The 24,832-nt window shown below is 37.4% G+C and overlaps 2 protein-coding genes across 2 annotated transcripts; both read right to left on the bottom strand.

Moving 5' to 3' along the window:
* Nucleotides 1-1,647: 1,647 nt before the first annotated feature.
* Nucleotides 1,648-8,561, bottom strand: LOC134664278 (multiple epidermal growth factor-like domains protein 11). The gene is made up of 7 exons (XM_063520834.1): nt 8,439-8,561; nt 7,457-7,583; nt 5,813-5,883; nt 4,466-4,665; nt 2,696-4,085; nt 2,295-2,428; nt 1,648-1,792 (listed from the first exon to the last, which is right to left on the bottom strand). The coding sequence occupies exons 1-7, from the start codon at nt 8,528-8,530 to the stop codon at nt 1,689-1,691; spliced, it is 2,118 nt and encodes a 705-aa protein (XP_063376904.1). The 5' UTR covers nt 8,531-8,561; the 3' UTR covers nt 1,648-1,688.
* A 1,603-nt stretch (nt 8,562-10,164) lies between these two features.
* Nucleotides 10,165-18,914, bottom strand: LOC134664284 (mucin-2-like). Its single transcript, XM_063520844.1, has 6 exons — nt 18,802-18,914; nt 17,065-17,132; nt 16,127-16,168; nt 14,022-15,371; nt 13,485-13,609; nt 10,165-12,876 (listed from the first exon to the last, which is right to left on the bottom strand). Exons 1-6 carry the CDS (start codon nt 18,844-18,846, stop codon nt 12,818-12,820), a joined length of 1,689 nt encoding a protein of 562 aa, XP_063376914.1. The 5' UTR covers nt 18,847-18,914; the 3' UTR covers nt 10,165-12,817.
* Nucleotides 18,915-24,832: the final 5,918 nt, after the last annotated feature.

The following is a 24,832-nucleotide window of genomic DNA, read 5'->3' as shown; positions in this document are numbered from 1 at the left end:
AAAAAAGGCCATACTTTGATCTAAAAACAACAACATTTTATAAAATAATACGAAAAGAAAAGATGAACGGTCCGGGTCCGACACTCCAGTTTTCAATAGAAAGCATCACGTGATCACCGATCACCCGTCATAGAAAACAAAGTGTCGGAAGCCTTGACCCCGACACGGATCGTTCTAGCCGCTAGAATCTAGCGTATCCTTCGCATTCTTCGCATCCTAATACAGAGAAAATTGAAAGGGAGGAATATTATAAAATATGAAGGTAAATTACTTAAAATTTACAAATATGCTGCTGTACCATTAAATTATCGTAGAATATTTATTTTTAATTAAATTGGCCCAAAACTATTTATTTAATAAACGGAAAGTGATCCAAGCTATGATGATGATTGATTAACGACTATACAATTATACGAACTCGAAATGTATACTTTTCGGATTTTCTACACAATCAGTACAAAAGGGCCATGCGGGATGATTTTGACCCGTCAGTGCCCAAATCTGTACTAAACTGACCAGAATACCCTTATGTAATAACAGGAACATTTAAATATATGATACATAATTAACCTTATCCTTTATATTTAAAAGCCTTATAAATAATTAAATGATGTTTATTACGGAAAACTGGTGTATTTTACCTCCAGAGATACCTAACGTGTCATTTTCTATTAATATTTCTAAATTCAGACATAAACATTGTTTAAATATTTGTAAAATAAATTTCCCTTGTTGCATCCTTAGCACATACCCTGAGGGCCTACCGCGAACCTCTGTCGCACTTGTAAATTCGTACGTAAGTGTGACAGGGAGGCAACTCGTCGAACGTGGTTCGCGGTAGGCCTTCAGGCCTTTACCATGATCTCTTAATGGCTCCTCTACACGATGGGCCAGCGCCGACCACTCCAAGGGACGCATTTATGCTTTAGAGGGAGCAAGTGATATTGCTATCTCATTCTACCGCATGGCTGCGTCCCTTGGAGTGGCCGGCGCTGGCCCATCGTGTAGAGAAGCCATAACGCGATTAATTTTAGGACTTAAACTGAACTGCGTCGCAATTTCCTACCACGACATTGTACATATGATGGTCGTTCTTGTCTACGTGACAGCGTGATAAAACGGCGTCCGTCACTTTCAACCGCGCGGTGTTAAAATGTTACGGCTATTTTATCTCGTGGATAAATCCATCCCTAATACGCCTGCAGACTTATTTATAAAAAACTGTCCTCAATAAATAACTAAAAATTTAAATACTAAGTTTTGTGTCTTTCCAAAATATACGCTGACAGTTGATTCAACCTATAGGCCAATTCAAACGTGCACCTAACATCAAACCGAAATTTAAATCGGTTGGTTCGATTTGGTTTGGTTGTCACCTAACTGTGGATTGCTAATGTCAAATTTTGACATTGTACGTATTTGAGAACTTATGATTTTTCCCACATCAATGGGAAATCAACACGATACGTCAAACGTCTCTTCCTCCCTCCTGAGGGGTCCTGAGTTGACGAAAGATAGAGAAGAATGGAAAAGAAAAACATGTTGTGCCGACCCCACATAACCGTGGGATAAGGGCAGGAAGAAGAAGTAGATGAAGTTTTCTAACCAAATATTGTTCACATAAAATTTAATTAATTCGACAAAACATAAACACATACTCGTGTATAAATATATATTCACATCTATTCTTATACTTCATTTACGCTTTCGTCTTTTCTATTTTTCAAAATTGTAGACAACCGCATTTTACCCTCCGAAATCTGTTCTTTTTCTGCGTCGTCGGTTGTCCTATCTAAAAAAGGATAATTTTTCATTAAGTTAATGATCTGGACATTCTGGAATTCTGGACTTCAATTTATGAGGCAATAAGTTCCAAATGTAGTGCATAATTGTTTTCCAGAGAGAGACAATCTGTTTATTACCCATTGAATAGAAATATTCAGCCGTATTCGAACAATGAGATACGTGAAATACAAGTGTCAAAATTTACATTTCTTCAAACAAAAACGTCACTTTTGACACTTGTTTGACACTGACATATCTATTCCATATCTTTTCAATATCTAGCATTTGACGTATCTCATTGTTCGAATACGGCTGTTAGTGACCAAAAACCCTCTAAATAACGATTTTATTTGGGAAAATGTCTTGATTTAGATATGATGAAAAATATGAGTCATAGATCTTAGAAAAACAAAAATTATATTTTTTGCATACATTGCGTATACATTTGCGTTATTGTATTGTATGTATATGTTCTAATAAATCATATATTGAATCAATGGAAATAGTACCTTCGACTTTATAATCCCCGCTTCCTGTACAACAATTTATTATGTTGGTCCGGAAAATTATCAGTGAACCAAGAATTATGGCCAAAATTATGACAACTATTGATATTACTGCGTACTCCCATTTTGACTGCATCCTGAAAAATATTGTAATATAGTTTAAATTCCTAATACTTCAGTTATCCAATGAAGGCCCCTTTATAATTCCAGTACTTTCAAAGAATAATATTCTGATAGAAGTAACTTCCATTCTTTAATAATTGTATTGTGGGTAAATTCAAAATGATGACTAAGTATTTATTTGTAATACTTTCTACTTAAGTTATACCTACATATTTTTCTTAGAACGTGGAAGCAATAGTAGGTAAACGTACAAGTCATGTAGGTATTTATTTCGTACTTACCAATGTACACTTCCTTGTATCTGATTTTCGACATCATTGTCTACTTCTATTGAATTGTTAAGAAAGCCGTCATAGTAGTCATATACAGACTCATTAAATGCAAAACTGTTTAATTTATTTGTTGTAGGTCTCAGTTCAACAGTAGTTCTCGTCTCAATGTCATCATATCCATACGATATACCTTCTGTAGTTCCAACTATATCATTTTTGCAAATGATACGCGTGCAGTTGTCACTATTGTCTTTACATTTTTCACCATTAGTCTTAACTCGAGTTGGTTTAAAACCTTCATTGCATTCGCATTTGCCTGCAGCAAAACAATTTCCTTCACAATTCCCGCAGTCTGGTATACATTTATTATCTCTATCTAATTTATAACCTGCGAAACATTTACATGCGTTTGGAGCTACACATGTTCCATTGCCACATCTGTTATCGCAGTGGGGTACACACGCTGAATTACTTCCTTCATCTAATCGATATCCATAATCACACACACAAGTATTAGGTGCCTCACAATGTCCATTACTACAAGCGTCACATTTTGGTACGCACGTTGGAAAATTACTTATATTAAGTTCATATCCTTTATAACATTGACATTGATCTGGCGCTATACATAACCCGTTACGACATTCCATATTACAATGGGGAACACATATTGGGTCTTTATTTATGTCTTCTTTATAACCTGTTATGCATTTGCAAGTATTAGGTGCAATACAGGTACCATTCCCACATTTGACATCACATTGTGGTGTACACACTGGATTACTCTCTCTATCGACTTTATATCCTCTGTTGCATTCGCATTGATTCGGTGCTAAGCAGATTCCATGCCCACAATCAATTTCACATTGTGGTATACACATTGGATTACTACTTCTGTCTATTTTATATCCCGTATGACATTTACATTCATTTGGTGCTACACAAGTCCCGTTACCGCAGTCAACATCACATTGCGGCACACATTTAGGATCTTTATTACTGTCAACTTTATATCCTCCATCGCATTTGCAAGTATTAGGAGCAACACAAGTACCATTTCCACAGGCAACATCACAATGCGGTACACATATCGGATCATGTTCTTCATTAGCTTCGTATCCTTCATTACATGTACAATGATTAGGTTCAGTGCAGGTACCATTTCCACATGTTACGTCACATTTAGGTGTACATTCGCCCGTTTCTGATTTCTGCCAGCCAGTGTTACAAGTGCAAGTTTCTGGCTCAGTACATGTCCCGTGAAGGCAGCCCCGGGAACAGTAGGGGGTACAGAGGTTGTTGTCAGTTTTTCTGTAGCCGGAGTGACATTGACAGGTGTCAGGGGCGACGCAGGCGCTGTTGACGCAGAGCTCTGTGCAAATTGGTAGACATGAAGTTCCTGTGAATGTAAAACTGAATCGTTTAATGAAATCTTAGTACTTGGGTAGAGTAAGACAAGATGGTTAGACATAGGTGCACTAAAAGTTGAAGACTTTTGTAAGTAAATGATTATATTTGAAAAAATATTTTATCTCAAAGTAACCATGGTCACAATTTTACGCAAACGCGGTGTGTAAGGTGCGGTGCCATAGCGACCGCGACGGATATTCGCGATTTCGTCTGCCTTAAATGATGATTTCCGTGATGAAATCTATCCTTCACCGTCCTTCCGCATGATTCATTATCTGCGTCCCTACCAAATCAGTTCAGCTATGTAAGCATGAAGAGGTAACAGACAACATAGTTATTTTTGCATTAACAATATCAGTAGGGACGTACCGTTCTGTATAGAGTAACCGTAGTCACAAAAGCACACATTCGGCGCCACGCAGCTGCCATGGATACATTCTTCACAAGTAGGCGAACATTTGTGCGGGCTACCGTCGTCCAGCAAGTATCCTTCGTTGCACTCGCACTCGCCTGGCGATACGCATTTCCCGTTCTCGCACGCTGGCGTGCATATTGGAGTGCATTCTATACTGAAAGACAAAAATGATTATTATATAAGTCTATATGTCCCACTGCTGGACAAAGGCCTCCCCCTCTTGATTTCCATTTTATTTCATTGGAGGGGGGGGGGGGTTGGACCGTAAGCCCACCACGCTGGTCCAGTGCCGATTGGTGGAGCGCCAGAGCCTAGTTTGTTATTTAGCAGGGTGTACCACGAGCCGGTGAGGATGACTTGGGTTCCGAGAGATGTGGTTTGGGTCCCCTAATTGAATAAAATAGGTACATTATACAGGGTGGAAAGATAAGTCGGGCCCTGGAGGGAAACTACCTTAAATCCTTAAGCTGGGTCATTTTACTTAAAGGAGACATTCCTTTATTTTTAAATGGAAACAAAACTGCATTCAAAGATTTTCTAAAACTCGCTTGCCTCGCCCGGGACTCGAACCGACTAAAAATTCCAAAAAATAAAAACTCGCAATTTTATTCTACTAGTCGATACAGTTAATGTTAATGATAACATTTCTCCAAGAAACATTAGGTCTTACACTCGTGTGTAGTACAAAATATCCATAAAATCTAATATTTAGTACTTAAGATTTTTTTAGACAAGCCAAATTGAAGAAAAAAAGAAAAATACTTTGAATATAGTTTTGTTTCTTTTTAAAAATAAAGGAATGTCTCCTTTAAGTAAAATGAGCCAGCTTAATGATTTAAGGTAGTTTCCCTCCAGGGCCCGACTTATCTTTCCACCCTGTATACCTAGTATATTATAAACCCGGACAGGTGCGCCAAAATAGCGACCGAATGGGCACCACAGATCACCCGAGGCAGAGGCAGGCCAAAAGGAGATGGCGAGACGACCTGCAGGCGTAGTATATATGTATCGCTTTATCCACGTGATAAAATAACTGTCACTTTTTAACTACGCGGGTTAGAAATGGACCGACACCGTTTTATCACGCTGTCATGTAGACGTAAACAGCCACCATAATATATCCGTACTGGACTATATTGTGGTGACTAGTAGGAGCCTGCACAAAGCCGTGACGAATGGCGGAAGACACGAGGCATTTGCCCGGCAGTGGGATACAAATGGCTATTTAAAAAAAAGGCCTTAGCCTTATGCCGATATTAACGTATTTTGATATAAACACGCTGTATAGATAAGGGACTTACTCAGCTAATGAGCCGCTGTCAGTCCTGATGTATCCATCGCAGCATGATGGCACGAATTCGACCTCTTGCTTCTGTGAATAAGCGTAAATTTTGCATTAATTCAGGGTTATATACTGTCTTATAGAGCGGTAGAAGACAAAAATCAAATTATTCAAATATTCAGTATATAAGATAACCTGGACCCCAGTTCGACAAGCGTCGTTTGACGTATGGTGTTGATGTCTCGTTGATGTGGGAAAAATCATAAGTTCTCGAATACGTACAATGTCAAAATTTGACATTAGCAACCCACAGTTAGGTGACAACCAAACCAAACCACCCCCAGTTCAGAGTTGTGTTTTGGTTGTACCAAATGATATTATCGAATCAACACTTGATAGAATCAACATGCAATAAAATCAACTTTTGATTTGACGTAGATGCGAAATTTGACACTTGTACATGTCGAATTTGGCCCCTGGCTAACATTCGTTCCCATTACCAATAATGAAAATGGTGATAGCTTAATAGTTTTCTAGAAGTCATCGTAGAGATACCTACATTAAGAAAGTAAATAAGAGTACAAAACACGAATTTTTGAGTGTGAGATATTTTGTGATAATTAGGGTTTGCACGACGGATCCGAAATGTATGGGAAGATCCGCGGATCCGGATCCAGATCCGGATAATTTCATACATTTCGGATCCGGATTGCAAACCCTAGTGATAATAATTAAGAGTGGATTGAAGTAGTTTTAGATTATCAAAAATTATATTACAGAACTATAATTATTACAACATTAGTAATACTTACATGGGCGTACGCAGCGTTTTTAAGGGGTAGTGCAGAAGTAGGGGAGGCTGGGTACGTTGTAACAGGGTACGGTTGAAACAGAAATTCTTAGCTTATGGTCAGAGACCAGGGTGGGGCAACTGCCCCACCTTGCCCCACCGTGGGTACGCCTATGAATACTTATAAAATGGGATGACAGATGACGTTCCCACAATATTTTATAGCTGGGCCACCACGGCTTATCCTGCCAGAGAAGCGCGGGCCGCATCTCTCGCCATGCCTCCCTGAATTATGTCATCCGGAGGGCGCTTGCTTCCGTTAGCGTGCCGGCCATACTTGAGCCGAACGGTATCGCACGTGACGACGGCAAGCGGCCCGACGGAATGACACTTATTCCGTGGAGGCTGGGGAGGACGCTTGTGTGGGACGCCACCTGCGTTGACACGCTGGCGCCGTCCCACCTACAGGCGACCTCCGTCAGGGCGGGAGCTGCGGCTACAACCGCAGAACAGAACAAGCGGCGCAAATATGCTGTCCTCGGTGAGGGATACATATTTGCGCCATTTGGCGTAGAGGCTCTGGGACCGTCGTGGCCTAGCGCAAAAGCCTTATTTAAGGAAATGTCCCAGCGTCTCATCGATACCACAGGTGACCAGAGGGCTGGCAGCTACCTCGGCCAGAGAACAAGCCTGGCCATCCAAAAAGGAAACGCTGCCAGCTTCCTGGGCACCATAACAAACGAAGGTGACCTGGGGAGCATTTTGTATTTATAAGTTCTGTTAAATTTTAGTTTTAATTTTAATGTTGTTTTTATTATCACTTTATTTGTTATTGGTAAATAAATCTATTTTATAATAAATAATTTCACTTACTTGAACCGGCTTCGTCCCTACGGCGGAATTGATCCTGGTTTTATAAACCACCCGTCCAAACCAGTTTTTCTTCGTGTATCGATCTACGTACGTATATTTGTACTGCTCGTATTCCAATTTAGTCACACTGCGAAAAAAAAAAAACATCTGTCTTTATAGTTCGTTTTTAGCATTAGAAGAATACTACGCGATATTGACGTGTATTTTAATTGAAAAAAACTTTTTAAAAATCAGTAAGAAAGCAAAATAATGTAAATAATCATACGATCAAGTATGATTCATAATTGTTACATATTTGCCGTGATTTATTTTACAAAAGGGTTTTTCAATAAAAATAAACGTTAAGACTGTTTACCTTTTGTCTAATGCTAAAAAAACGATTTATTTATAGGCTATATCCAAAAGCATTCCAAAAATAAACTACGAAATAGATGTCATACGAAAGAAAGTGACCAAAGCCTTTTTGAAACTATTTGACCGAAACTGAAATCGAACCAATCCATAATAGAGATAAAAAACTTAATCTATCAATCTCGAGATTGATTGGTCGTATGCTTCGTTTTGACAATTGATTTTGACTGCTCGGCTAGTCGGCCATCATTAGTTTCGTCTAAGTTCGGATGCACTTGAAAAACGTTTGACGCGTTCCTTCGGAACTACAGGTAACCTACGTACAGTTAGGTTTTAGTTATTTACGATGCAAGTGCGGAAAAGAGCAAATACGAAACGAGTGGCGATAAAATAAAACACGACCGAAGGGAGTGTTTTAAATCGACACGAGTTGCGAATTACTTATTCGCACGAGTATTGTAAAACGTTTTACAGTACATACGGCCCTTTAAACTTTATACATCGCACGAAGTGTGCTATTTTACGCACTAGTGCGGGAAAATAGGACCGTATGTACTGTAGGTAAATGTGTTTTTAGCAAACAAATTGCCGAAATTTATTTTGTAAAGAAAAACAAAACAATTTTACTTACACAGTCCTTTTCCTACATATCTGACCACTAACGCCACAATTCAAAAACGCACAAAATACAAATACACTTATTAGCAACATATTATTCGTCATTTTTTTATTATTATTGTCAGAAACGTTGTTATGGAACAATTAACAAAGACTGGTCCGTAAATAACCCTCGAGCTGTAGGGTGGCCAATATTTTCAATTTAAAAAGAATCACACGAACCTAGCCGCCTCCATATAATCGAAGTTACACTCGGACCAAGGATTTCATTTCATTTCATTTCAAGGTAATTTTTGTCATTATCAATGACAAAGTGTGGCAATGTCATCATGTAGTCCTTCTCATTGCTATGAATACAAAATAGGTTATAAGCTCCCAGTGAGCTTAGAAATGTTCGAATAGTTAAATTGTTTTACGGTTTTTAGGGTTCCGTACCTCAAAAGGAAAAAACGGAACCTTTATAGGATCACTCGTGCATCTGTCTGTCTGTCCGACCATTTTGGGTATTTTTTCAAAATAACCCAGTAGAAACTACTAGATCTAAAAATTTGAAAAAAAAATACTCAAAAGACTTCTTTACCTATAGATGACAGGAAAATCTTTTATGAATATGCAGTAAGTGTAAGTGCGAAAGTGACGCATGCCATGACAAGTGATAAAAAAGCGACCATGATATATACACATACATAATACCCACCGCCGCAGGGTACATATTATGGAACTACTCAAATACTCACTATAATCAGGCCAATAATATGTCCAACAGTGATTGAAATTAAAAACATACCAGAATAAGGAATATCCTGAAAAACGTTGAAAGTGTGGTCATCATTTTTATCTTTGCCAACATTGATGACACACGGTGGCATCCGCTGTACTCGTAGGTACCATTTCTGATAAAGTCATGACTAACTATTCAGTATTCATGAAGTACTTAGTTCCCGATTCATGCAAATTTTGATTTGCTTCCACATGATGACTGGTAGAATGACTTAAGGATGACTCACGTTAGACCGAGCCGTGTCCGGCCCGGAGCTTCCGGAGCTTACTTTTCTATGACATGACAGGCGATCACGTGATGCTTTCCATAGAAAACGATGCGCCGGAAGCTCCGGGCCGGACACGGCCCGGTCTAACGTGAGTCATCCTTTAACGTTCATTTTTAGGGTTCGGTACCCAAACGGGACCCTATTACTAAAACGCCATTGTCCGTCTTTCTGTCCGTCTGTCTGTCACCAGCAGTCTGTATGTCATAAACAGTGATAGCTAGGCAGTTGAAATTTTCACAGATGTATTTTTGTTGGCGCTATAACAAAAAATACTAAAAACAAAATAAAATAAATATTTAAGTGGGGCTCCCATACAAACAAACGTGATTTTTCCGTTTTTTGCGTAATGGTACGAAATCCTACGTGCGCGAGTCCGACTCTCACTTGGCCGGTTTCATTATTTGAGTTGAAATATTTTACAGTTAGTATTTTCCTCGCGTTGATGTGGTGACAATTTTTAGACCTCGTGCATTGAAACCCTCGCCATACTCAAGATTATTTTTGGAATGTTTTGTTTTCCCGGGTATTCATACTCACGAGGGGCTAAATTAATACTTTTCCTCTTGTAAAACAGATGATTATTTTATAAATATAATAAATTTTAAGCAAAGGAATGAAATATAAAAGAAACAACTTTATTTCTCATTTTAATACTTTACAAGTATTATTATAATAATAAGCAACAGTTTATATAATTATATTATATAAATTTCAGTTCAAAACTTACAAATAATGCATCTAAAGTTAACTTTGGAAACCTAGATTTAACAATTACTTATCTTGGCATTATAAATGGAGAAATAAAAGCATTTTTTACACGATAAAATGACACAACCTAGATATTCTACCTACAACCTACATAAGAAAAAAGGAAAACATAAATTACTTATATTTACACATTATTTTAACAGTAAAAAAATATTCTTAGCCTTATTCTGTTCCTACATTACAATAGTTATTTACGATACAAGTGCGGAAAAGAGCGAAGTTCGAAACGAGTGGCAATAAATTAAAATCGACACGAGTTGCGAATTACCTATTCGCACTTGTATCGTACAACGTTTTACAGTAGGTACATATGGCCCTTTAAACTTTTTGACATACGCACGAAAAATGCTATTTTACGCAATAGTGCACTAGTTTACCATATATCCTGAAAAATTCCTTTTCACAAAATAAAATATAACATTGCAATGTAGAACCCTTGTTATATTTTTATTTTGGAATACATACATTGCTAGGTACATTGCAATATTATATATTCATCTGTGAACAGGAATTTTGTAATGCAACCTTATGTATTATTAGACTTTATAGGTAAGTTGATAAGCTTATGTTTCCCCGTATTTACCCATATTAAATATAATACCTTTCGATACGGTAAAACTATATGCGTAATTATTATTTTCAGTAAATGATGTAATCATAAAACAAGTACCGGTTTCCGCAAACTTCTCTTGTCAGACCTGTGGTAGACCATGTCCATCTCGCATCGGTCTATTTAGCCACCAAAAACGGTGTTACACCATAAATCGTCTGATATAGACGAAAAGGCCTATGATGATGAAAACAAGGGATACGAGGAATTAGGTACATGGTACATTTACGGAACATTCCGTTTTAATTATTTTGTAATATTTACTCATTTAATATAAATCATTTAGGTGCGTACTTAGGTGCAGTACATGTACCCATATAAAATACCATTAGTGCTTTGGGGTTTGAAACTCGTACATACATAGACTTCTTAAATCTAATTATTCCTTGCCGTACTTCCAAATATAAAAAAATATATAAAAAACTACTTTTTCACAGGCCACTCGAACTTCGTATAAATATTTAAATAAGCTTGATATTTAAAATTCGGTCAGATAACTATAATTAACATAATCATTCTGTTAATTAAATATTATCGTGTTCGATTTCCGTTTATTTCGATAACTTGACGAAATCGTTTCAAATTGTAATATTTATCCTTTATGATTTTAAATAACTTATAATACCTATATAATTTTAGTAATTAAGGTGGATTAGGAAAACTTCGAAAGTGAGGTACCTAGGTAGTAATTTTGAAAATGCAGATATCTATTAAAATAAATAAATCAAATGGATGCAAACCACCTGTCAAGCAAAAACTTGCTCTGTGATACTAGGCTCTACAACATTTATCGTTGAGGTCTAAAATTACAACATTTTATTCCCAAAATGTACACACGATCTAAATACTATAGCGATCACTACCTAACGCCACCATTACGACTACCTTCAGTACGGCTACCAGCCTACCACCTTTTGACATTGACTTATTCGCTCATGTCTACGTAACTTACTTTCTATGCATCTCGCTCGTACAGGCATATTAGTGCAAGCGAAATGTATCGAAAGTAAATTACGTAGACGTGAGCGTTATATCAACGTCAAAACTGGTGGTAGCCGTACAGTTTGGCACTGACATTAAACGCTAGCATTAAACGTTAGAGTATTATGTCAGTTTTATATACTGGGTCAAGCAAATCTTGTCAGTAGCAAACGGCGGCAAATTTGAAAAATCGCGGGTTAGCAACACTGTGTTCGAATAATTCGAAAATCGCGTGTCATCTGTGTTTTATCTGTGGAATGTGGACCGCGAATGACAGCCTTCATCTTTGTTTACATTCTGAATCGATTCTATTTCAAGAGATATTTCTGCTGTTAAATACCAATATATTAAATAAGATTATGTTTAATCAAAGCTAAGGTGCCTACAATGCCTACAGTGCCAACTGAGAAATCTAATAAAATATTGAAATCCAGTAGGACATCTACCTGCTGAAACAATGTTTTTATTCATATATTCTTGTTTAACGGCATAATCCACTTTTAATTTTATATTGAAATCTTCAAATTAGTTAATATTTTTATCAACATCACACACAGCTTTTAAATTGTCCGTCTATCTATTAATAACAATTTCAAACATTTTCAATAGAGAAATCCGCGAGTGACAATTTGAATTGACGTAAGTACGTAATAGGGCGCGCTTAGCGGAAAAAAAAGTTTTGGTTCGATGTAAATTGTACATTGCTGTTTTTCTTAGCGCAATACTACTCTTTGAGTGTTGCCCTACTTTAGTTTGCTTTACATTGCTACTGACAAGATTTGCTTGACGCACTATATGTCAGTTTTGACACTGTTAGTGACTACGGTTACAGTACGGTTACAGTTAATCGCTGACATATTGCTAGCGTGTGCGTAACCTAATACATCTCGCTCGTACTAGGGGTCAACATCTTACTTTATAATATCCCTGATGTTTGTATCCTGGTATATTAAACTGGCTTTTTTACAGTTCTCACTCCATCTACTACGCGGCAGTTGTGATGTGATTGAGTGGCGTGGCCTCTGGGGCAGGCGGCGGTAAGACTGAAAAAAATAGGTATAATTAACGCAAACATAATTTTGAAAATAATCCCACTTCGTATAACAGCCATTGAAAAACCAGGGTGTGGCGTTAGTGACCCTGCCTATGAAGTGTATTCTAGTAAAGTGTCATTCTATAGAACTTGATAACTATGTAAACAAACCGCCATATTGAAACTGTCACTGGATAATGATTTCAGTATGGCGGTTTGTTGACATCCATAGAATGACACTTTAATTTATGTGAGGAACACGGATATTTGTTTTTAATTCATGGGTGTTTTCTATTTATTTAAGTATTTATTAATACTTATATATTGTCTCAGGTGTGAAGTTGTGAACGGTTCCAGGGGGCCAAGCAATTTTGAATTTTAATATATTGTCATTATATATTTATATCAAAGTTGATCGAGCCTGTCGGGCTTTCCCACAGCTGAAGGAATGAATATCGTTGTCTCTGTGAGGCTTAGTCAATTTGTGTAATATTGTCCTATAATAATTATTTATTTATGTTATCTATTTCAGTTTATAATTTTTGTAGATTATAATTATTATAAACTTTCGCAACTGATAAAATAATTTGTAAAGTAAAAAACTTGCCAGATACTTACCATAACTGTTGGCTTGGTGCCTAGTGTATATCAAATAGCTGATCCAGATGATAATGGCAGCTAACAGGAGAGACAGAGCCAGGTATCCGTAGACACCGTAATTTATCTGCCGCCCACCCTCAAATCTGCAAAAGACGAACATTATAGGTACAGTTAAACCAAACATGACACTAAAAATGTCGTTTAGGTGCTTTTTATCGTATGGCTTATCAATCAATTGACATCATTTGAGGTAAAATAGCTAAGAAAGATGGAGAGTAGGTCAAAATATTTACACTGGGCCAAAATATTAGGTGATTTGTTTTACTTTGTATGGCGATTTTGACCATAAACAAAGCACTGTCAAGGATGACTCACGCTAGACCGGGCCGTGCTCGGGCCGAGGCGTCCGACATGTAATTTTCTAAAACGGCTGATCGGTGATCACTTGGTGCTTTCCATAGAAAAGGCAGCGCCGGAAGCTCCGGCCCGGCCCCGGCCCTTTCTGTTGAACATACATAAGCTACTAATCGCTAAATCCAATACTTAACTACTTACCCAAGCTTATCAGCAGATGTTACTTTATTTTCTTCCGTAGTCGTTGAAACAGAGTCCGTTACTGTAGCCGGCTCGCTATCTTCCTTTGTTATTCTCTTAGGTGTTATAATGGCTGAAGTGATTGCTTCTTCTTTTAATGTAGTTGATGGAGACACGGACGAATTTTCTGTAGTTGTTTCTGCAGGCGTGGTAGATTTGTCGACTACGGATGACGTTCGGGATTCTACCGATGTGGTTGAAGAAGTAGTTGATTTATCACTATGTGTTTTAGTTACTTTAGATGGTGTAGTTGAATCCGTTGTCGATAATGTGTCTCCTGCGGCCCTCGAAGTTGTAGCTTCCTCTGTTGAACCGGAGGAGGTGGTGGGTCCGCCCACTACAGTTGGCGTAGTCGAAACGCCATGTATTTTCGTGGAAGAGAAGCCTGAGCTCATAGTGCTAGTTACGGATTCTTCAGGCGCCCCAGTTAAAGTGCTTGGCGTTCTTGTTTCTGATGTTGTCGTTTCGTTTATTGAGACTGTACTCCCATCTGTAAAAGTACTTGACCCTTCGTTTGTAGCAGTTGTACCGCGATCTGTTGTTGATATCGTGCTCCCTAGTGTTTCGGAAGTATCTCCTTCTGTCGTAGCCGTTGTACCCGATATTTTCTTTGATATGCCACTCGTTATTGTTGTGCTCCTAAGTGTACCTGTAGAAGTTTCTTCTGTCGTAAATGCTGTCACGGGTTCTGTCGTTGTTATGTCACTCGTTGTTATCGTGCTCCCTAGTGTTTTAGAAGTATTTTCTTCTGTCGTAGCAGTTGTACCCGATACTTTCGTTGATATGCCACTCGTTATTATTGTGTTCCTAAGTGTACCAGTAGAAGTTTCTTCTGTCGTAAATGTAACGGGTTCTGTCGTTGTTATGTCACTCGTTGTTAACGTGCTCCCTAATGTTTTAGAAGTATTTTCTTTTGTTGTAGCAGTTGTACCAGATACTTTAGTTGATATGCCACGCATTATTGTTGTGTGTCTTAGTGTATCAGTAGTAGTTTCTTCTGTCGTAAATTTTGTATCGGGTTCTATCGTTGTTATGTCACTCGTTGTTATGTCACTCGTTGTTACTGTGTTCTTGAGTGTACCAGTAGTAACTTCTTCTGTAGTAGCTCTTGTACCGGATACTTTCGTTGCTATGCCGCTCGTCGTTCTTATTATGCTCCCTTCTTTAACAGTAGTAGTTTCTTCAACTGTTGTATAATGTTCGGTCGTAGTTGTGGGTTCACTTCCCTTTCCCGAATCGCTAATGGTTTTTTTCGTCACGCTTTCTTCGGTAGTGGTGGTGTATGCAGCAAGTTCGGCCGGAGTCACATATCTGTAACAAATTTTTGAATAACATTTAAGTAATATGACTTTCATACATTAAAATTTGGCTGTAGGTACATAATAGTTTTAGCAGTAATAAATTTGTTTTTAAGTATTTTATATTAAGTTACAGGTCATAAACGAATATTTTTAGTAAGATACGACATCTAACGTTCCCAGAGGACGTTCAGACGTTTTTTTTTTGGATTTTCATGCTTAAACGCAACGGATTTTTTTTAACAAATCATTTTTAGGAATTGGTTATTCGGATTCGTAACCTAAAATATTCTTTATTACCTACGGCCTACTGATGTTAATTATAACCGTGACAAACATTTCCTTCAGCGCTTTTCCTGTTATTGAAATGAAACCAATCCATAATGACTAAGGATACCGAGGTTAATAAGTTAGGTATCCTGGAAACATAATAATAACTAGGTCAAGACATAGTTTTATGGAAAGTAGGATGTTACAAGCGGACCGTTAACTGACTATTAAGGACCTTACATTTTAAAGTTTCGATTGGCGTTATGGTTCTCTCGGCTCTCCAGGGGGCCAAGTCAAGATGACATGCGTGTGAACGAAACGAAACGCTATTTTCTCTCTATCACTCTTCGATATTAGTGCGATAGAGTCAGATAGGGTTTCATTTCGTTTCTTCATTTTGGGTAGACCCTTAGGACATAAATCTTTCGTCTCCCTATGTCCCGGCTATCATTTGCACTTCTGGTGACCCTTCTTTGTAAATTGGTAAAAAAATCTTACCCGGCAGCTCTGCAAACAGCGTTCACATCCATGTTTACTACCCTGGAAAAAAAGGAAATAAATAAATATAAATATTAAAAGTACATTCTTACACAAATTGACTAAGTCCCACGGTAAGCTCAGGAAAGCTTGTGTTGTGGTTTAGGTACTCAAACAATGATAAATATAATATACAAATACTTAAATACATAGAAAACATCCATGAGTCAGGAACAAATATATGTGTTCGTCACACAAATAAATGCCCTTACCGGGATTCGAACCCGGAACCATTGGTTTCACAGACAGGGTCCCTACCCACTAGGCCAATAAACTAGGGCAATGTGTAAAATATTTGTAAACAAATAACACACACACACACACATATGCAATACTACGAATACCTAGGGTCCACAGTCGAGTTCAATACGTAGGTATTAAAAATGTACTCGTAAGTCTACAGTCAAGTGTAAAAATACTCAAAAATTTGTCCCATAGCTCTTATATCAGCGAATTAAGAACTATGGGAAGTTAAAATTTAGGCTATATTTCGGTGATAATACGGTACTCGTTTTTGCCAGGGTTCCTAAACATTTAGGTACAGTCAAAGAATTTAATCTACTACCCATTTTGTACTTTGTCACAGTGACAACCGTATGAGGTCTCTAGCGGCTTTCATATTGATTGTCACTGTGACAAAGTACGAAATGGGTCGGAAATTAAATTCTTTGACTGTACCTAGTGAATAATGATTGTTAATACTGAACACGTGATGCCATATGTGATATGACTCAGTCATACTTATCAAGTTATCACATTTTTGTGGTCCAACTTTGTTGTTCATGTTTTATTTATATCTTAAACCGTGCGAAACGAGCAATAGTTTATTTTGTTTATTAATTATTAACAAAGAGAAATTACATTAATTAACGTTTCTTGTCTGCCAATAATTTGCTTACCCGACTTTAACCATTGTCATCGTGACGTTGAAAACTTTGTCATCTTTAGGTTCAGGTGCTGCTTGGACCTGTAAAATAATCAAAAAGAATAGTATAGAGGGGTCCTGTCATAGTATGTTTTGTAGTCACAGTAAATTTACTGCCATCTATCGACGCACGACTAAAACTCAAAACGAAAACGTATAGAATTATCAAAAAAATGTATGTATATCAATGATTTTATTATTTTATTTCATTTTGATCCATGTTCATTCACTGATATCTATGTGTTAAAATTATTAATTAATATGAAACGGTGTCGTCACGCCATCTAGCCGAGCATAGGCTAAAGGTGTGTGCGGCATCTATTCGAGAATGACTTTTTCTTGATTTCCGAGGCACGTTTTTTCCGAAGACTTTATTCGTCTTATACGAAGTTATATATGTCTTTGAAAATAATTAAAGACTATACGTGAGTGACTGTTCAATATGACTGTACCTACATCAAGCCTTGAACTTGAGTTTGTAATGTCGATAAAATACAATAAATTGCCTGAAGAATTAAAAGAAGAAACAAGTGAAACAACATTTATCCGCAAGCTGAAACAATTTTTACTGTCTAAATGTTAAATACTATTCCTTAAACTAAATGAATACCTTTACGGCTACCACTAGTTTTGACATTGACAGATACGCTCGCGTCTACGTAAATTACTTTCTATACATCTCGCTTGCACTAATATGCGAGTACGAGCGAGATGCATAGAAAGTAAGTTACTTAGACGCGAGCGTATCTGTCAATGCCAAAACTGGTGATAATGGTTCTTAGAAGAAAATGTGAATTAAGTGAAATCTAGATTTATTTGTAAGTGCCTTTCTCCTTATTTGCTGCGCCCAACAGGATACATAGTGCGATGAAAAATTATATTTATTTTCCACCTGACCTGTGTAACCATTATATGCCATAAATTATTGAGTATTTAGTAAACTTGAGAACTCTACTGTGGCGTACGGGGTATCCCAAAAACATAATGTTTTTTTTATTGCAGCATATTATTGATAAGTTTGACAAAAGTTTCCGAGTGTGTATCAAAGAAAAAGGAGAATATTATGAAGATAATCTGCCGTTAAATACAACAACAACAGCAACTACAACAACAACAACTTAACATATAACTTAAGTTACAGCGCTTTTGTTGTTTTGGGTGAAATGATTCCTTTCTTGTTCTTCTAACATCCCCTTTTTCAGATTTTTGATATCTCTTTTAATTAAATCAAGAAAATTATATCTATATGTATTATATCTATATGTGTGAGGTGGTCAAAAATACCATCGCCCACATTGTTAACTGTCCATCGGTGGACCTTATGCTTTTTGTTAGGTCTACCGATGTACAGTTAGGATTATTTCTGCTTGTACAATACACATGTGAATAGGTTGCGAATTACCATACCTATACTATACTATGAAATACCGTCGGCCTAACTCGCAAACTTCGTAACTCCTCCGGGGAGTTACGAGATTTGCGACTATAAAGTATTGTTACCCAAGGTATAATTACTAATTTCCTTGAAATGGAGTCACGCGGTTTGCGAGTTAGGCCGACGATACCATATTACCAATAAATGATGTTATGTTACTCGTGCCGATTTATATTTCAAACCTCGATAAGAATAGAGACTCAAATCAAAAAGATGAGTAAATATTCGGTAACGATCCTTATCACACAAGTGGCTAAAATATAAAGAAATACTCACATTTATCGCTCCAAAGCAAAGCACTGTAAACACAATCGCCCACATCTTAATTTTTTAATCCCAAAATTTTTATTTTCGCTTGAACTTGAAACTAAACCTGTTTTACGAACGGCTGAATTTCAAATGGTCAATGTATACACTCAACTGAAACCTCTGTGGTCTACCGTTTACTGAGGGCCTACCGCGAACGACGTGTTGCCTCCCTGTCACACTTACGTACGAATTTACAAGTGCGACAGAGAGGCAGCACGTCGAACGTGGTTCGCGGTAGGCGACACGGCCAGTGTCAACGGTGAGGGGAAAACCTACGCGGTTTCCTGTTGAATTAGATAAAATTCGGTTTAAAATAAATAATGAACTAATGCTCCTTGTTACATTACAATACAAGTGTGAAAAGTAGTAAATTCGCAATGAGTGGCGAAAAATACAAACACGACCAAATACAAAACGCCTAAGGGGACAGATGAGTCACTCGCATGCAGCTTTCTCGCGCAAAGATTGGCCATAGCAATCCAGCGCGGGAACGGCTGCGTGCGCGATGGGCACCCTACCAAGAGCGCACAATTTTGATACTTAGGTATTTTTAATTTTTTGGCATTAGGTATCTTAACTGTAGTTAATTTTAGTTTTATATAGTGTAGTTTTATATTCATATTACACTTATTATATAATAAATGAGTTTCAAACCCCAAACAGCCGGCCTAGCCAAGGTTACAATCGCTATCGCTTCGACAACGAAAAGCTTTACGTCTCTCTATCGCTCTTCCATATAAGTGCGACAGTGACAGTTGCGTTTCGATCGCTACGGAGCGTAAGGTAAGCGATTGGCATCTTGGCTACGCGGCCAGGAGTGTTTTAAATCGACACGAGTACATGTATATCCCATGATTCCCATGTATCACTTCCCGATTTCCGATTGAGCTGAAAATTTGCATACATATGTTAGTCGGGTGACAATGCAACATCACGGTACCATCGAGATGATCTGATGATGGAGACATGAGGTGGCCATCTCCTTAAAAATGATATTAGATTTTAGTGTGTTTCATTATTCATTAGCGACCCGCCCCGGCTTCACTCGGGTTACCAAATTAATCAAATTATACACTTAGACCTTTTTCAAGAATCACTCTATTGATAGACGAAAACCGCATGAAAATCCGTTCAGAATTTTTTGAGTTTATCGCGAACATACAAACAAACAAACACGCGGCGGAGGACTTTGTTTTATAAGGTGTAATAATAGTGATATGTGTTTGTATTGTATTGTATTGTAGTTCGGCCGATTTTCCGCAACTCGACGTCTTGCGCCTATTTTGCGTGATATAGGGGGTGGACTAGTCTTGCCAGCCCAGCTCCTCGAGGAATCCTATCAAACCTTCGATGTTGAGTAGGACCTCGGGCACAGATTATATAATAGTTCTTACGAACAGATACTTATCTCTCAAACAAAACGCAAATACCTACCGTTTTGATACCTACACAAAAATACAATGGAGTGACCTTCAGCGCGCCGCTCCGCGCACCGCGCGCACCGGCACAACGCTAGGGTTGCTGACGCTTAGAAATGATAAATAAATACCTACGTAAACAGCCGAGTGAAATAAAAGGAAAGCTAAATCTTAAATTATACCTAATATTCCAATTATGCGTTAGTGTTTGCAAAAATAGTCTTTTTAAAAGGTCGTATGTCCCTGCAGTAACCGCAGTGTTTACGCCGTTTTATAAGCCGCGCAATAATCCCAGCAAGAATTAGTTAGGTAAGTAGTAAAACCAGATAGGGATAAATGTTATACTATAAAGAAAAATAATAGAAACCCCGTCAATAAAGGTAACTAATTATAAGTTAACCAGAGCAAAAATGAGTAGGCACTTTCCGGTGTAAAGTTAACTTACTATCGTTAAAATAAACATTTACTTCAACCTATTTCAAATAGATAGACATCTAATACTATACATTTGTCATACATAAAAAACACTACATGTTTAATTAAAGAAAGGCACCTACTACGTAGCTTGTATTGTAACTATCGTAAAAATTGACAGTGCGGCGCGCGGTGACGTGCGTACGTCTACCGTGAACGGGAGCCGACTCGTAGGTATTAATCCGAGCTCGCGCGGAGAGTTCCATAGGCCTGCCTCGGGGAGGTCTCTCGGGGATCCGAGATGTTTTTCCCTGTATGGGGCCAATCCGCTGCATTCCAACACCACGTGAGAGGCTGTTTCTTCTTTCTCCATGCACCCACGGCATAGGGGACTGTCTGTAACACCTAGATTAAATTTAATAATTATTAAAATTGTTCTTATTCATTATATTTTTTTCCGGCTGCATTTAAATCCCGAATCCCCTCGGTTACCTAAATTAATATAGGTATGCAATTATGCACTCAGTAGGAGGAACTTTAAAACTTAATTAACACAATAAACAACATTTATTGCATCTGGGGAAAACAACACGGAAAACATTTTAAAGAATATTTTATAATTAATATGTAAGTTCGAATATGTTCAGTACCTATACTTGATAAAAATCAATTAGGTATATTTATTTCAAGAATAATATGTAGAGAAACATGTCAAAGAATTACACTTAAAAAACTATAATAAAGTATCCTTAAAACTATATTAACTAAACATATATTATTATTTTCAAAAATTATTTACGGGGTCATTAATAACAAACCCAAACAGTATAATAACAATTAAAAACCCACGGAATTCTTATGGCCATGTCCGTCTTCCACATCAGAAAACCGCCTAGGGATTGGTCTGCGCCATCTTCATATCAGCTCTATGGTGCCATAATATTGCATTGTTACCCTACGTACTATGTACATGTGAAGATTCATCTCGATTCAATAATGGGAGGTGGGTCTATTTTAGCTTGCAAGATTTGACCCGAAGTATGTTTGTATGTATGTAAACACTTTATTGTACATAAGACAGGTTAAGATACAATTAAAAGAAGAAGAAGTTATATTTATGGCGGTACCCAGGCCGACAGGCACCAGACATGTAATTTTCTATGACGGCTGATCGGTGATCAGATCATCACGAGGTGCTCTCCATAGAAAACGATGCGCCGGAAGCTCCGTCCCGGCCCCGGCCCGGTCTAGCGTGAGTCACCCTTAAAAAGAAAAGAAAGAAAGAAAGAAAGAAAAAAAAAGGAGAAAGAAGTCAGCTCGTCCGAATCAGTGCGGTACCGCACCGACTGGACCCAACCATTTGCTACGTCCGGCAACACCGACGACGCTGCTGTATGTGTCCCGATTACACTACCTTACGAAGGTCGAGGAGATCGTAAAGTATGTACGAGTCAAGTCCGGATTCATCTTGAGGGTCGTGAAGTTGGAATCTCGACACAGTGTGAATTTCAATTCTTTTGTGCTGAGCGTTCCGACTGAACATCTAACGACTTTCACCAAGGAGGAGTTTTGGCCGAAGGTTGTCAAGTTCCGGCGGTTCCGCGGCCTCCCTGACACTGCGGGGTTGCGAACTGCATCGCAGCATAATTATGTGTTTGTAGTTTTAAGATATATTTTGTAATAATATGTATGCTAGTTTTAAGGTATTTATCTATGGGCCAATAGTTGCCTGAAAATAAATATTTTCATTTCATTTCATTTCATTTCAAGAAGCTACTGATTAAGGTGTACATCTGGAGTATAGCCCTATATGGAAGTGAAACGTGGACAATGACCCTAAGAGATAGAAAGAGAATGGAAGCATTTGAAATGTGGTGCTGGAGGCGTATGGAAGGCATTAGTTGGAGAGACAAGATAACGAATGAGGAGGTGCTAAGAAGAGTGAATGAAAGGAGAGCTATCCTGAACACCATCGAAAATAGACGCGGAAAAATGATTGGACACTTAATACGACACGACCACTTCTTTAAAACTATCCTGGAGGGGCGGATAGGACACAAGCGGGGACGAGGAAAACCCAGACGCAGCTTTTTGGAGCGAGTGAAAGAAAAAGTGGGGGTCGTGTCGTACCAAAAAGTCAAAGAGCTGGCACAGGATAGGGAAAGCTGTAAGATACTCCACCGACAAGAGAATACCTCTTAAGTTAATGATGGTGATCATTTCATAAAAACTTAAAAAAAATATGTTTAACTTTAATTGGCGTTAGTTTAGCAATATAGGTATTGATTAAGAATAATTAACCTATAATATTATCCTTAATATTTGAGTTTTATCGAACACCGGAAACTGACCTTTTTTGCTTGTTACCGTTTTCATGGGACTTTATTTATCTTGATTAATTTACATGTTACATTTCCGACTTAAATCTTGTAAGTGTTTTGATTTTAGGATTAAGACGAAGAATCAATGGCTAAGCGCCACTTGCATCATTCCTCTAATCCGGGGTTAGCCGGGTAAAGCTGTAGTAACCATGGTTACCAGTACAATTTGACACTGGGTTAACGGTTTAAACGCTAAACCCCGGGTTAGAGGGATGTTGCAAGTGGGGTTAAGTAGGTTTAAATTTTTTGTTTGGAATATAATTCGCCGTCGAGTCGCTTGTCTACCGGTGTTCTATCGGATTACATTCCGGGGTGCGTGCGCACAAGAACCTGCATGATTTACATCATCATCATCATCATCGTCATCATTACTGCATGATAATACACTGTGTAAATCCAATACGGGTGATAAAATAAACTAAATATAGAATTTATCCGTGTAATCATTGATTAAGAAGTTTTATTAAGTTAAACTTATTGAGTTATTAGTATTGTCTCTGAGTATTTGTTACCTGTAGAAAGAAAAGTATTTACAGTCAACGTAAAATATATCAAAAATACAATTTAATTGACGTAACTTATTTATTTTAATATCACATATTGTTTTTAAATTATGCACTGAGAGAGAAGTATAACAAAAACACACTAAGAATTACAAAAATAAACTTAATCCGGAGACAAGGAGAGTCAACTAATAGGAAGAAATTGACTTTTACAATTTCTATCAGTTCTTGCAATTTCTATTATCTTTATCTGTTTGTTGAAATTAGATTTAGGATTACTGAGCTGTTTGTAGAAATAAATAAACTTTACAGAAATAGTGAAACGCCCATAATTATTACTAAAACTTCATTTTTTCCCCCAGTTTAGAACTGTTTTTTAAATCCTGGTGATGATTTTACTCTCAATGGGTATTCTATCGGATTACATTCCGGGATGCGTACGCACAAGATCATCATCATCATCATCACTGCATGATTATACAGTGTGTAAATCCAACACGGGTAATAAAATAAACTAAATATAGAATTTATCCGTGTAATCATTGATTAAGAAATTTTATTAAGTTAAACTTAATTATGAGTTATTAGTATTGTCTCTGAGTATCTGTTACCTGTAGAAAGAAAAGTATCAAAAATACAATTTTGACATAAATTATTTATTTTAATATCACATATCTAGTATATTGACATCAATTTATTTATAAAATATACAAAAATAAAAGTATTAACAAAATAATTAAACTAAACATTAAAATTAAAACTAAAACTAAACTCTAACAACTATATACAAATATTGTTATCACATATTGTTTTTAAATTATGCACTGAGAGAAAAGTATAACAAAAACACACTTAGAATTACAAAAATAAACTTAATTCGGGGACAAGGAGAGTCAACTAATAGGAACAAATTGACTTTTACAATTTCTATCAGGACCCCTATTCGACAAGCGACGTTTGACGTATCGTGTTGATCTCCCGTTGATGTGGGAAAAATCATAAGTTCTCGAATACGTACAATGTCAATATTTGACATTAACAATCCACAGTTAGGGTGACAAGCAAACCAAACCGAACCACCCTTAGTTTAGAGTTGAGTTTTGGTTGTACCAAATGATATTATCCACCGTTGATGGAATCAACACTCAGTATGCAATAAAATCAACTGTTGATTTGACGTGGATGCGAAATCTGACAGTTGTACATGTCGAATTTGGCCCCAGTTCTTGCAATTTCTATTATCTGTTTGTTGAAATTAGATTTAGGATTACTGAGCTGTTTG

This window comes from Cydia fagiglandana, chromosome 5 (genome assembly GCF_963556715.1).
Source record: "Cydia fagiglandana chromosome 5, ilCydFagi1.1, whole genome shotgun sequence".
NCBI classification, from domain to species: Eukaryota; Metazoa; Arthropoda; class Insecta; order Lepidoptera; family Tortricidae; genus Cydia; species Cydia fagiglandana.
This window is presented reverse-complemented; position numbering and strand designations above follow the sequence as displayed.